Source organism: Ostrinia nubilalis, chromosome 3, assembly GCF_963855985.1.
Source record: "Ostrinia nubilalis chromosome 3, ilOstNubi1.1, whole genome shotgun sequence".
NCBI classification, from domain to species: Eukaryota; Metazoa; Arthropoda; class Insecta; order Lepidoptera; family Crambidae; genus Ostrinia; species Ostrinia nubilalis.
Genome location: NC_087090.1, coordinates 12,708,472 through 12,721,699, shown reverse-complemented (window position 1 = coordinate 12,721,699; position 13,228 = coordinate 12,708,472). Strand labels below are relative to the sequence as shown.

Below are 13,228 nucleotides of genomic sequence, written 5' to 3'. Positions count from 1 at the left end.
AACATTTTGCCCCCCTAGAAATCGAACCCGGAACCTCTGCGTCTGAAACAAGTGGTGCAATTAGTGGTCTTACCACTAGACCACAGAGGCGGTATATCTGAGGCTGGCGCTATTGAGACAACATAATTTAAGCTGAAACAAACATTTTATGATTTTATCTAAAAAAAATGATAACATTTTAAAATAAAAACAAACACTGCACTGCACTGATGTGAGAAATTATAATTTTTTTACTTAGGTTCTTTGTTACTGTGGCCGTACCATAATAAACCATAGACAAAGTGAGTGAGTGAAGTTTAGTGTAAGAGTGAAGTTTTATTTTTATGCTGATATCTCTTTTGTTCATAAGCATTCGTCTATCGCTGTCTTTGTCCTCGAGGATTGAAATTTCCATTCCGTGGTATTTTTTGTTTCATTTCATTCAATCATTCAATGTTTCTTGTCATTTGTGGTTTTGGTGATTTTTGGTGTTTGGAATATTCGGCAAACATTTATTTTTATTTCTTGTATTGATCGTGAGATTAGTGAAAATGAAAAGTATTTTCATTCACTGATAATTAATTTGCCATCTGGGAATATATTGTTTGTGATCGGAGAGTAGCCCACAAGCGAATGAGACAGACTATGTGCACGGTACTCAAAAATATCGCATAAACATGTGCAGTGTCCGGTTATTGAGTGAATTTACTATTTTACTGTGATTGTGGTAGTACAAATTACTTTAAAATGATGGCCACGATGGCCGCCGGTGGCCCCGGCGATCCGCATACCCAAATGAATACCTACAGAAGCTATGTTACCATGTTAGCAGACCCTGGCGCTAAGGATGAAATCAAGCTCAAAGCAGCGCAGGAGCTTAGTGAAAATTTCGAGGTAAAATTCATAGCATTTTCTGATAATTAAACCATAATCTTGGTCAGAGGGTAGGGTTTTAAAAAAATCCCACGTTTTTTTGTATCTTCATTTTACTGTGTTTCTGAAATTCTCTTTAATCAATTTATAATGTGGTATTCTGTGGTAAAATCATTATCATCCTATGCTCCTATACTCCAACCTAATCATCACAAAAACGTAAAGTACATAAATTCCAGACAAAATTTCTGTAATACCCACATTGTAAAAATGCACATAAAGCAACAGTTTTTGCCTCTGGAATTAAAATGTATGCCCATTGTTTAAGAACTTTATGCATTAAGTAGCAGCCGCCCGCGCGAATTCGTACGCGTGGATCCCGTTTTACCCCCTTAGGCATGAAGTTTCGTTAAAAATCCTTTCTTAGCGGATACCTATGTCATAACATCTACCTACATGCCAAATTTCAGCCCGATCCGTCCAGTTGTTTGGGCTGTGCGTTGATAGATCGCTATGTCAGTCAGTCAGTCACCTTTGAGTTATATTATTTAGTTGACAAAATATTAAAGTATTCAATCATTTACGCCATAACAATCAAAGTAGCTTCAGCCCACAACTTCACCCTGCGCTGACTTTTTTATAATAGGTATTAAAATATTTAAAATGGTTTGTTTTAGGTCATACTAAGTTCACCGCAGTATCCACAATTCTTAGATCACTCGTTGAAAATATTTCTTAAAATATTGCAAGAAGGAGAACCACATTTCATTGCTGAGTATAACATTCAGCAAGTCAGGAAACTTATCTTGGAAATGATCCATCGTTTACCAATAAGTGAGACTTTGCGACAGTATGTCAAAAGCATTCTCATACTGATGTTAAAATTGATGGAAATTGAAAATGAGGAAAATGTTCTTGTTTGTTTAAAAATTTTTATGGAGCTTCACAAACAATATCGTCCAGCTTACAGTGCCGATGTTGATGTAAGTTGTTTAATTTTTCAAGTATCAATTTAATCCTAATCTGTGATTATTTTATAGCATTCTTTAAAATATGAAAATATGAATTACCAATATTTTAGATCCACAAGTTTCTGCAATGGGTAAAAGGCATTTATTCAGATTTGCCTAATCATTTACCAAAAATATTTGAGCCAAAGCCTACTATACGAGTCAAAGATTTATCTGAAGTCAACATTGAACAACTACTTCAAGAGACTTATACTACGACTCCTATACATACTGAAAAGAAATTATTAGATGGAAGTGTTGTAACTGTAAGTATACTGGAGTGAAATAACTATACATTTATTCCCTGCTTCATAAAAATGGTATTAAGTAAAAAGATTTGCTTAATAGTTGAGATTTTTTTAAAACTGACTCATTTTTTTCAGTACAACCTAATTCCACGATCTGTATTATCACTAAAAGTGATTCAAGAGCTTCCGATAATAGTGGTACTAATGTATCAGTTGTATAAGCAGAATGTGCATCAAGAAGTCAGCAACTTTATTCCTCTCATTATGGAAACTATAACTTTACAGCCAGCTGTCACACATAGGTAAACATGATGACATAATGAAAATCTTGATACATATTCAATAATATTATTGTAATTTACTTCTTTATTTTGTTAATGTTTTTTAGACAATCTGCATCATTCAACAAAGAGGTATTTGTGGATTTTATGGGGGCACAAATAAAAACGCTAGCATTTCTAGCTTACATCATCAGAATATACCAGGAGACTATAGCAAATCATGCTAATCTGATGGTGAAGGGGATTATTGGCTTATTGACTCTATGTCCACCAGAAGTGGCACATTTAAGGAAGGAGCTTGTTATAGCAACAAGACATATTCTCGCAACAGACTTGAGGCTAAGTATGTTCTAAGTTCTAACATTTCATTTTATAACAAGAGACTAGAGGTAAAATAAATCAATGTCATCACTTTTTTCTTGCAGAATTTGTGCCTTACATGGAACGTTTATTTGACGAAGAAGTATTGTTGGGCGGTGGATGGACAGTACACGAGTCGCTTCGCCCACTGGCTTATTCAACATTGGCAGACTTAGTTCACCATGTTCGACAACACTTACCACTGACGGATCTTGCTATTGCTGCTCATTTGTTCTCCAAAAATGTGCATGATGAGTCTCTGCCTACGAGGTTTGTCACATATTATTACAGCAGAACAAAATAATTTATCTGGTATATTCTGTGTGCTTGGGACTATATTGACTTATGTAGTAATGTGTATTGTTATTTCAGCATCCAAACGATGTCCTGTAAACTATTGCTCAATCTGGTGGATTGCATTCGGCAACGCTCGGAGAGCGAGGGTGCCGCGGCTGGCGCACAGCCTCAAGGCAGGCAACTGCTAATGCGCATCTTAGAAGTGTTTGTTTTGAAGTTCAAGACCATTTCTAAACTTCAACTGCCTGCGCTAATGACCAAGTGGTAAGTATATCCTGGTGCTGTCAAATAAAATAGAAATGTATACTCTTGCTCTAAATGGGTCTAGATTGTGTCAATGACTTGTATTTATATGTATAAAAAGTAGGTTTTTATACTAGCCATATTCCTCACAGCAGCCACAGCCAGCCGTCTTCACCGGCTATCGCCAGTGCCAACGGAACGACTCCTAGCACTCCGACAACGCCGGCGCCTTCCACGCCCGCTGTAGAGACCAAGTCAGAGGAAGAGAAGCCTGGTCCAGACTTCCTCGACAGCATAACCAAGGCGGAGGAGAAGTCCAAGATTGGATTTCCTTCGTCGCAAATGAGCAACCTGAACGTGGGCGATTATAGGACACTTGTGAAGACGCTCGTTTGTGGAGTAAAGACTATTACTTGGGGTTGCGCATCATGCAAAGTAAGTGTATTTATCATTTTGAAATAGGTTACATATTGTAGAAATTAGTTAGACTGTTTTAGTGGAGTCTAGAATAACGTAAAAAATCCACCCGCAATCAACTGACGTACTTTTTACGAGCAGGCAAAAATCGATCCTCCCATAGATTTTGAATGACAATACAAGCAGATGACGTCACTATCTTACGGTATATTTGACCCAATAGAAGTAGTACCTAACTTAACTGTTTAAATTCAAATTGTTGAGATTAAAATGTAATTTCTAATTAATTTTCCACCAGCAAACTACCACCACAAGTGAGGGCACGACGACGACGACTATCACCGGGCAGAAGCAGTTCAGTGCGCGTGAGACGCTAGTGTTCATTCGACTCGTACGCTGGGGGCTGCAGTCGCTGGACATCTACACGCTAGCCGCTCCCCGCGCGCCCGTGCAGCCGCCTGCTCAGCCACACGTGCGCTCTAAAGAGGAGAAAGAGGTTTTGGAGCACTTTAGTGGAGTTGTATGTATCTGCTTTTAATTTTGTACTCTATGGTTATGTGCAGAAAGTACAAATTGTTTTACAGATTACATTTTTTGTGATGGACTTTTAATTTTATTTATCTTTTTTGACGCATGCGTGCAGATGCTTAGCGTCTTGCCGCACAGATTGGGAAACAGTGACATCAACCTGATCGTTTAAATTCGTTCCCCTTAAATCGACAGTCTGCTTATTTTCTCATTGAAAATAAAGTTGTTATCCACACATCGTTAACTTTATTACTCTCTTTTCCAGTTTTCCATGATGAATCCTCAGACGTTCCAAGAAATATTCACAGCTACGATATCCCATATGGTGGAACGAATCAATAAGAACATGACCTTACAAATAATTGCAAATACGTTTTTATCAAACCCAGCTACTTCTCCAATATTCGCTACGGTTTTAGTGGAGTACCTTTTGAAACGAATGGAAGAAATGGGCACAAATGTTGAGAGATCCAATTTGTATTTGAGGCTATTCAAATTGGTGTTTGGTTCAGTGAGTCTGTTTCCGACTGAAAATGAGCAAATGCTGCGCCCGCATTTACACAGCATTGTAAATAAAGCAATGGATTATGCGATGACCGCTAAAGAGCCTTACAACTATTTCCTGCTTCTTAGAGCTCTGTTTCGCTCAATCGGCGGAGGCAGTCATGACTTACTCTATCAAGAATTTTTGCCATTACTACCAAACCTTTTAGAGGGTTTGAACAGACTTCAGAGTGGCCTTCACAAACAACACATGAAAGATTTATTTGTCGAGTTGTGTTTGACAGTACCCGTAAGACTGAGCAGTCTATTGCCTTATTTACCGATGTTGATGGACCCCTTAGTATCAGCTTTGAATGGCTCACACACTTTAATTTCTCAAGGCCTCCGTACACTCGAACTTTGTGTGGACAACTTGCAGCCTGACTTTTTGTATGAACACATTCAGCCTGTTCGAGCTGATCTGATGCAAGCTCTTTGGAGAACTCTACAAAACAATGAAGTGGCAAGGATCGCCTTTAGAGTTCTAGGAAAGTTCGGTGGTGGCAATCGCAAGATGATGATTGAGCCACAGAGTTTAGAATATCGAGAAACTGACGCGCCGCCTCCTGCGGTACAGGCCTATTTCCAAGACCAGCCCAAACCTTTAGATTTCGAAGTAGACAAAGTTATAGACACGGCATTCTCTGCGTTAAAGTCTAGCACAACTGACCCGTTTTATAGACGTCAGTGTTGGGAGGTTCTTCGGTGCTACTTAGCTTCTTCGCTCAATTTAGACGATGACAGACCGACGCTAATGAAGCTGTTCAATCATCCGAGCTTCGTTGAAGGCAAAATTCATGTGCAAAACGGGCCCTACTACAAATGTAGCAACAATATTGTGCGAAACACTCATCGCACCGCTTTGACTGGGATGTTTGTGGCCGCGGCAATCAAAGAGTTGCGGCATCACGTGCTGCCCACTATGGTGTCATTAGTGCGCCATTACACAATGGTAGCTATAGCCCAAGAAGCCGGGCCGTTCGCCGGCACCGGCGGGCCTAAGGAGGGGCTGGATGCGTTGGTCCTCGTGGATGCTATCGCTGTTGTGATGGGGCACGAAGAGAAGGAGCTGTGTAAACCGGGTCACCTCGCGCTCGTGTTAATGATAGAGACAGCAGCTACAGTGCTGGGCAGCAAAGAGCGGGCGTGTCGCTTACCGCTCATGGAGTATTTGGCCGAACGCATGTCCGCCCTCTGTTACGAGCGAGCCTGGTACGCTAAGCTGGGCGGATGTATCGCCGTCAAATTCATGGTCGAGAAGATGGCGCCCGAATGGGTGTACAAACACATATTTACGTTTTTGAAAGCCGTCCTGTTCGTGATGATGGACTTGACGGGTGAAGTGTCTTCAGGTGCTATTGATATGGCTACTGTGAACCTGGAGAGGTTGGTTCGCGTGTGCGTGACGGGTCCTGCGGTGGTGTCCTCGGAACCCTCGGAAGGCGAAGTGGCCGCTGCGAAGGCTCGGGCATTGCACGATGTGCTACAAGAACTTGTCCTCCAAGTCACTAGTCCACATCTACTTGTTAGACAACAGGTAATAAGATTACATGGTTTTAATGTTTTTTTTTACAGTTTTAAATTATGTGTATTTTAATATTACCCTTTATTTAATAGGCCATGAAATCCCTGGAATTAATAGCCGAACTCCAAAATAAGACAGTTACAGAGGTAATGGATCCTCACAGGGAAGTTCTAGCTGATATCATTCCGCCTAAAAAACATTTACTACGACATCAACCAGCTAACGCCCAAATGGGCTTGATGGATGGAACTACATTCTGTACAACTCTAAAACCAAGGCTGTTTACGATTGGTAATTATATTTTTTTATTTAAATAATAATAAATCAATGTTTCTAGAATTTGGTTTTTAATGGGTATGCTATTTCAGATTTGAACATCAACGAGCACAAAGTATTTTTCCGCGAGTTGCTCTCATTGTGTGAGGCCGAAGACGCCATGCTAGGCAAGCTGCCGTGCTATAAGGGCGTTAACTTGGTACCGCTCAGAGCGTCGGCCCTTAAAGCTCTGGCAGCCTGTCACTATATCCAAGAGAAGCACTGCAGGGAAAAGATATTCCAAGTGCTATACAAATCACTCGAAAAGAATGACCAAGAATTACAACAAGTAAGTTATCTAATGGACTATTTAATCGCTAATTAATTATTGATTGACTCATAATGGTTGTAGATGTAACAAAGAATGTTGTTTATTTGAGTAAGCAATTCAAGTTTGCTTAATAGTATAAGATCCCGCTATACAACGACCTTCATCGAGATGCTTATTTGATGAAACATATTTTATATTCAATTTAACATGTCAATAATTATATTGCTTAAGGGTTGCCTAATAAATTTCAGTCCAGGATATGATTAATTAATCATTAAAACAAGATTTTTTTTTAAATATTTCATCGGTTTGACTATTAAACAAACTCCATACCAATCGAAAGTATGAAGCCCATAGAATATGCAAACGTTAGGTTGCCTATTCTTTTCCAGTCATAACTCTCGGGTTGCCAGGTATAAACAGGTAAATTGATAGAGCATTTTGCATCGGTCTGATAATTTAATCAAATTTAAATGAAAATAAAGATTATTTCATTATGAACACGGTGGTATAGGGTTGCCTGCGAAAAATCAGTCCTGAATGACGGTTGTCGAATTTTGTAAAGTGAAATTAAAACTGAAAGGTAACATTTTTCGAGTAGTTGGCAACATTTGGGAAAGACGAGTTGTATGAGGCGTTTGTGTGTCTTGTCAAGAGGTGTCGCTTGGGTGAAGAAATTTCTCCAGTGTTGCCATGCTTTGGGAGATTTGGTCCAAAAATGTCGAAAGTGGAAATAACGACTTCCGGTCAAAAATTTGGATAACGCCTCCTGCAAAAGGGTCGTACAAATGACATTTGACCATTTTCATCTCGATCATCTGGCAACACTGGCAGCTACGGGGAAAAGTATTTTTTTCGACATGGGTGTCTTTAAAGTTAAGGACGGACAGAAGGAGATATGGCAGAAAAAATCCAAAAATGGGGTTTGGTCGGTTATACGACCCAGATTATGGGAAAAATCCGAAAATTCAGAAAATCAAGATGGCGACCGAGTGAGCGGTCATTTTGTAAAAAGTTTCAGATTTCTGATTTTTCAAATGCATTTTTTGGGCAGTTGGCAACATTTGGGAAAGTCGAGTTGTATAGAGCGATTACGTTGTTTGCTAAGGAGTATCGTTTGGAAAAACAAAATTTTCCAGTGTTGCCATTCTTTGAAAGATTTGGTCAAAACATGTAAAAAATGGAAATAACGACTTTTGGTCCAAAATTTGGATGACGCCTCCTGCAAATAGGTCAAACTAATGACATTTGACTATTTTTATCTCGATTACCTGGCAACACTGGCAGCTACGGGGCCACAAAATTTTGGGACTTGGGTCGGTTTAAGGAATTGTTTCACGGGATTGGTTTAAGTTAGAAAAAAAGTAAAAATGGGTTTCGGCGCGGAAAATGGTCTAAATTAAGCGAAAAATGCAATAAGTATGGCAACACTGAAAAATTTTGTTTTTCCAAACGATACTCCTCAGCAAATTACGTAATCGCTCTATACAACTCGACCTTCCCAAATGTTGCCAACTGCCCAAAAAATGCATTTGAAAAATCAGAAATCTGAAACTTTTTACAAAATGACCGCTCACTCGGTCGCCATCTTGATTTTCTGAATTTTCGGATTTTTCCCATAATCTGGGTCGTATAACCGACCAAACCCCATTTTTGGATTTTTTCTGCCATAATATCTCCTTCTGTCCGTCCTTAACTTTAAAGACACCCATGTCGAAAAAAATACTTTTCCCCGTAGCTGCCAGTGTTGCCAGGTGATCGAGATGAAAATGGTCAAATGTCATTTGTACGACCCTTTTGCAGGAGGCGTTATCCAAATTTTTGACCGGAAGTCGTTATTTCCACTTTCGACGTTTTTGGACCAAATCTCCCAAAGCATGGCAACACTGGAGAAATTTCTTCACCCAAGCGACACCTCTTGACAAGACACACAAACGCCTCATACAACTCGTCTTTCCCAAATGTTGCCAACTACTCGAAAAATGTTACCTTTCAGTTTTAATTTCACTTTACAAAATTCGACAACCGTCATTCAGGACTGATTTTTCGCAGGCAACCCTATACCACCGTGTTCATAATGTAATAATCTTTATTTTCATTTAAATTTGATTAAATTATCAGACCGATGCAAAATGCTCTATCAATTTACCTGTTTATACCTGGCAACCCGAGAGTTATGACTGGAAAAGAATAGGCAACCTAACGTTTGCATATTCTATGGGCTTCATACTTTCGATTGGTATGGAGTTTGTTTAATAGTCAAACCGATGAAATATTAAAAAAAAATCTTTTTTTAATGATTAATTAATCATATCCTGGACTGAAATTTATTAGGCAACCCTTAAGCAATATAATTATTGACATGTTAAATTGAATATAAAATATGTTTCATCAAATAAGCATCTCGGTGAAGGTCGTTGTATAGCGGGATCTTAGACTATAACCAAATGTATTAGATAAGAGGTGTTGATAATTTAATGACGTCATAATTATATTACATTTCTTTGTTTTTGTTTTAGGCCGGTTTCGAATGTATGCAAAAGTTCCTATCCGGATTCCAAATTGACATGGAAATGGTCCATCCTGTTATGAGACCGTTGCTACTGACGCTTGGTGACCATCGCAACCTGAGTGTAAATGGCGCCAAGAGACTTTCGTACTTAACGCAACTGTTTCCGTCTACGTTCAGCGAAAAATTGTGTGAACAGCTGTTGCAATTGCTCAAAAAATTACTCGATTACTCCATACAAACTAACCGAGGTGGGTGCTTCATGTGGTACAGTCACGAGCACAAAAACAAGTTATAACGATGTGATAGTGATCAAATTACAATGAAAATGTATCTTTCAGGGGGCAACTTCCTTCAGAGTGTTTCGAAGAACATGGAGAACGAACAGAAGATCATAATTCTGATCGGCATATTCCACCAGATACCGGCGGCGTCTCCGCGCTTCATCGATGTTCTGTGTCGGTTAATCTTCCATACTGAAAAGTCACTGATGATCGAAGCTGGCTCGCCATTCAGGGAGCCACTCGTCAAATTCCTCCTAAGGTAAGTAATTCGATATTTAGTTAATACTGATGTGTTATAGGGTATTTTCATCCATGTTAATGACATGCTTTTAGCTGTCAAAACGCGATTCCCCAAAAGATTTTGTATGGTAAAGTGAAGCTTCATGTCGTCACTTTTTTGTCAACTCACTGAATCTGCTGATCTAACCCTATCTGTCATCAGTTGGCGCCACTGTAGAGTAAGATTCTGTCAATCGCCAGTAGCGCCAATAAGTTAGTGCAAAAATATGAGTCTTCATCGAATTTTAATTTATTGTTGACAAAGTCACCAAAAATCTTATTTTCTAATTGAAAGCTAATTTGTGCTCTTTAACAGAGTAAATACAAATGAGTAGGTTATCTTCATAGAAACGCACCGAGCGCGGTTTGTATGTGAGCGCGCCAATACGTATGCGGCGCGCACGCACACACTGACAAAATTTAGCGTGGATTAGCGGGGAGTTGCGCCGAATTTTGTCAGTGTTAGCGCGCTCGGTGCGTTTCTATGAAGATAACCTACTCATTTCTATTTACTCTTGTCTTTAATCTACCAACTTATATTCTAGTTTGTTGCACTCTAGCTTATTTTTTGCATCCTTTCTGCTGATCTAACCCTAGTTGTCTCTTTTTCAGATACCCAAAGGAGACGCTAGACCTGATCCTAAGCGACAACAACATCAAGGACCAGCAGTGGAGCCGCTTCCTCGTGTTCCTGGTGAAACATGCCGACGCCGGCGCCGCGTACCGGGAAGCGCTGCAGACTGCCAAGAAGCCGCGGCTGATGCAGCTGCTAGCTGCTAACAGGTATGTACTCTATCCTGGTACTCTATCCTGGTAGTCTATGGTAGCTTATAAGGTCATAAAACACTTTTAGATACCCAAAGGAGACACTAGACCTGATCCTAAGAGGTACTTTTATACTCATAGCTAGTGGTAGCCTCTAAAGTATGAAACCAGATTTTTCTCAAATTCTTTGAAAGACAATTTAATTGGCTACCTATCTGGCATTATAATGGATATGGCGAAGCGAGATCTCCAGAACACAGATCTAAATTGGAGAAAACAGTTCTCAAAAGCTGCACTGCAATGTCATAGGTTTCCCTAAGTATTGCAAGCCTGTCATTTACATGAACATCTTTGGTGATGATGTCATATCCCGATTCCATAGGTAGCTCGAGAGATCCATTGAACATTGCCAGACGTCTATGGCGAAGTCTCACTCTAGAGTTGTACACAATATACGATAGAAAAAGGCTGTTCCCGTAGGATTATTCCTAGTATACTTGTAACAAAAATTTTTTTTCAAAATTACAAAGCGGCGATAAAAACTACACATAAAAATATAAAAATGTGTGTAATATTTGAATTCCCAACAGTGGCGCAGCGCCCACGCTGCCACAGGCCGACCGCGCCGAAATGCAGTTCCAGGCGATCAGAGTGGTGTCACTGCTGATCAAGTACGACGAGCAATGGCTGTCCACGCAGCATGACTTGATCGAGCTCATCAAACGGATATGGTGCAGCGATCAGTATCATGTGAGTGTTTGATAAGAAAGCAGACTGGTATCCCTTCGCAGGTGGCGATCAAGCGCCCTTTGTGCTCAGGCAGGGGGCGTAGTGTGAGTTTACGTCAAACGCATTCGATATCGACTGCGTAAAAAAGTGACATTAATTGTATGACGGATTGTACAGCGTCCCTAGCGGAAACTTTGAAGACTAAAATCTTCATATATTTTTTAACGCAGTCGACATCGAATGCGTTTGACGTAAACTCACACTACGCCCCCAGAACTTTTTCCACTTAGTTAATTAAACTGTGAGCACAAAGGTAATAATAAAACCACAATCTCAAAAGTGCCAAAAAAAATTTCGTTACTTACTTCCTAAAAATAGATAATTTTCGCTTACTGCTACGAAATAATCTTTAGCCGTGTTCTGGAAAAAGTTTGAACCACCCGCATTCTTCCCGCGAATTTCCGTAACCAGCGACTATCAAGCCGAAAGGAGAAATATACGAAAATCAAGCCTCACAACCCGTCTGGCTAGAATGGCCAGAGTGGGGAGTGGCCAAATCCTCCCTTTTGCCTTTAATTTAGATAGGGACGTTCTCCTGCAGTGGAGACTAAATACCGTAATGACGATGGTGTATAATCTCATATGTTCATAATGTTTTTTTTGCAGGAGGTACATAAGAAAGTCGAAAACGTTGACTGCACGCACTGGAAGGAACCTAAGCTGATAGTGAAGATATTACTCCACTACTTCTGCCACCATCCATCTAGCATCGATTTGTTGTTCCAATTGCTGCGAGCTTTGTGTGACCGGTTCATTCCAGACTTCCAGGTAAAATGACGCCCAATTTAATGTAATTTAAACTCTTTAAAAAACATTTTTAAATGATGCGCTTTTCTTTTGTAGTTTTTGCGTGACTTCCTGGAAAACACCGTGGCCCAAAATTACACTGTAGAATGGAAACGTACGGCGTTCTTCCGCTTCGTGGAGCATTTCTCGAGTGATGCCATGTCGCAGGATCTGAAAGCGAAGGTGCTGCAGATGATCCTCATCCCGTGTTTCGCGGTGAGCTTTGAGAAGGGCCAGAAGATAGTGGGCGGCCCGCCGGCCCCGTATCAGGACAACCCTGACAACGTAGTCTCCGTGTTTATAAACAATGTAAGTGATATAATATAAATTGTTCTTTCATGATTTGTAAATCGGATAATAACAGCTTTTTGAATGACAAATCCCTAAGGCCTGCTATACACAAATGCTTGAAGCAGCTAGTTCTAACTTCAAGCTACGACTGCAAAGCTAACTACAATATTCTACGTATACACATCAGAACCGCTCGAGCAGTTGGCGGCATTTCATCGTGACTATGACTGCAAATGCGGTCCATGTATGTTGACTAACTGCTAACTGCTCGAGCTGTGTATAGTGGGCTTAAAGCTATTTTCTTTTATTTTGTACTAGCTTTCCGCCCGCGGCTTCGCCCGCGTGGAATTTTGTCTGTCACAGAAAAACATCGCGCGAGTCCCTGTTTCAAAAACCGGGATAAAAACTATCCTATGTCCTTTCCCGGGACTCAAACTATCTCTATGCCAAATTTCAATCGGTTCAGTGGTTTAGGTGTGAAAGCGAGACAGACAGACAGAGTTACTTTCGCATTTATAATATTAGTATAGAAGTATAGATTTTTTCCTGTCTCTCACTTGAAGCAAGAGTCAAGACTCTTCATTGAACAAGATCCTTAGATGGATGTAGTTAATCCATATTTACGTTATCTTTCA

The 13,228-nt window shown here is 40.0% G+C and overlaps 1 protein-coding gene across 1 annotated transcript in view; it reads left to right on the top strand.

The window, feature by feature from the left end:
* Positions 1 to 446: 446 nt before the first annotated feature.
* LOC135087975 (transcription-associated protein 1) overlaps positions 447 to 13,228 on the top strand; it is a 44,808-nt gene continuing 32,026 nt past the window's right edge. The window contains exons 1-18 of the mRNA XM_063982846.1: positions 447 to 873; positions 1,530 to 1,835; positions 1,934 to 2,128; positions 2,246 to 2,412; positions 2,499 to 2,734; positions 2,817 to 3,021; positions 3,124 to 3,312; positions 3,444 to 3,726; positions 4,007 to 4,228; positions 4,502 to 6,316; positions 6,397 to 6,595; positions 6,673 to 6,908; positions 9,410 to 9,650; positions 9,741 to 9,942; positions 10,575 to 10,745; positions 11,318 to 11,477; positions 12,123 to 12,284; positions 12,360 to 12,611. Of these exons, the coding sequence (XP_063838916.1) occupies positions 727 to 873; positions 1,530 to 1,835; positions 1,934 to 2,128; positions 2,246 to 2,412; positions 2,499 to 2,734; positions 2,817 to 3,021; positions 3,124 to 3,312; positions 3,444 to 3,726; positions 4,007 to 4,228; positions 4,502 to 6,316; positions 6,397 to 6,595; positions 6,673 to 6,908; positions 9,410 to 9,650; positions 9,741 to 9,942; positions 10,575 to 10,745; positions 11,318 to 11,477; positions 12,123 to 12,284; positions 12,360 to 12,611 (5,388 nt within the window). The 5' untranslated portion in view covers positions 447 to 726. The remainder of the gene's footprint in view (positions 874 to 1,529; positions 1,836 to 1,933; positions 2,129 to 2,245; positions 2,413 to 2,498; positions 2,735 to 2,816; positions 3,022 to 3,123; positions 3,313 to 3,443; positions 3,727 to 4,006; positions 4,229 to 4,501; positions 6,317 to 6,396; positions 6,596 to 6,672; positions 6,909 to 9,409; positions 9,651 to 9,740; positions 9,943 to 10,574; positions 10,746 to 11,317; positions 11,478 to 12,122; positions 12,285 to 12,359; positions 12,612 to 13,228) is intronic.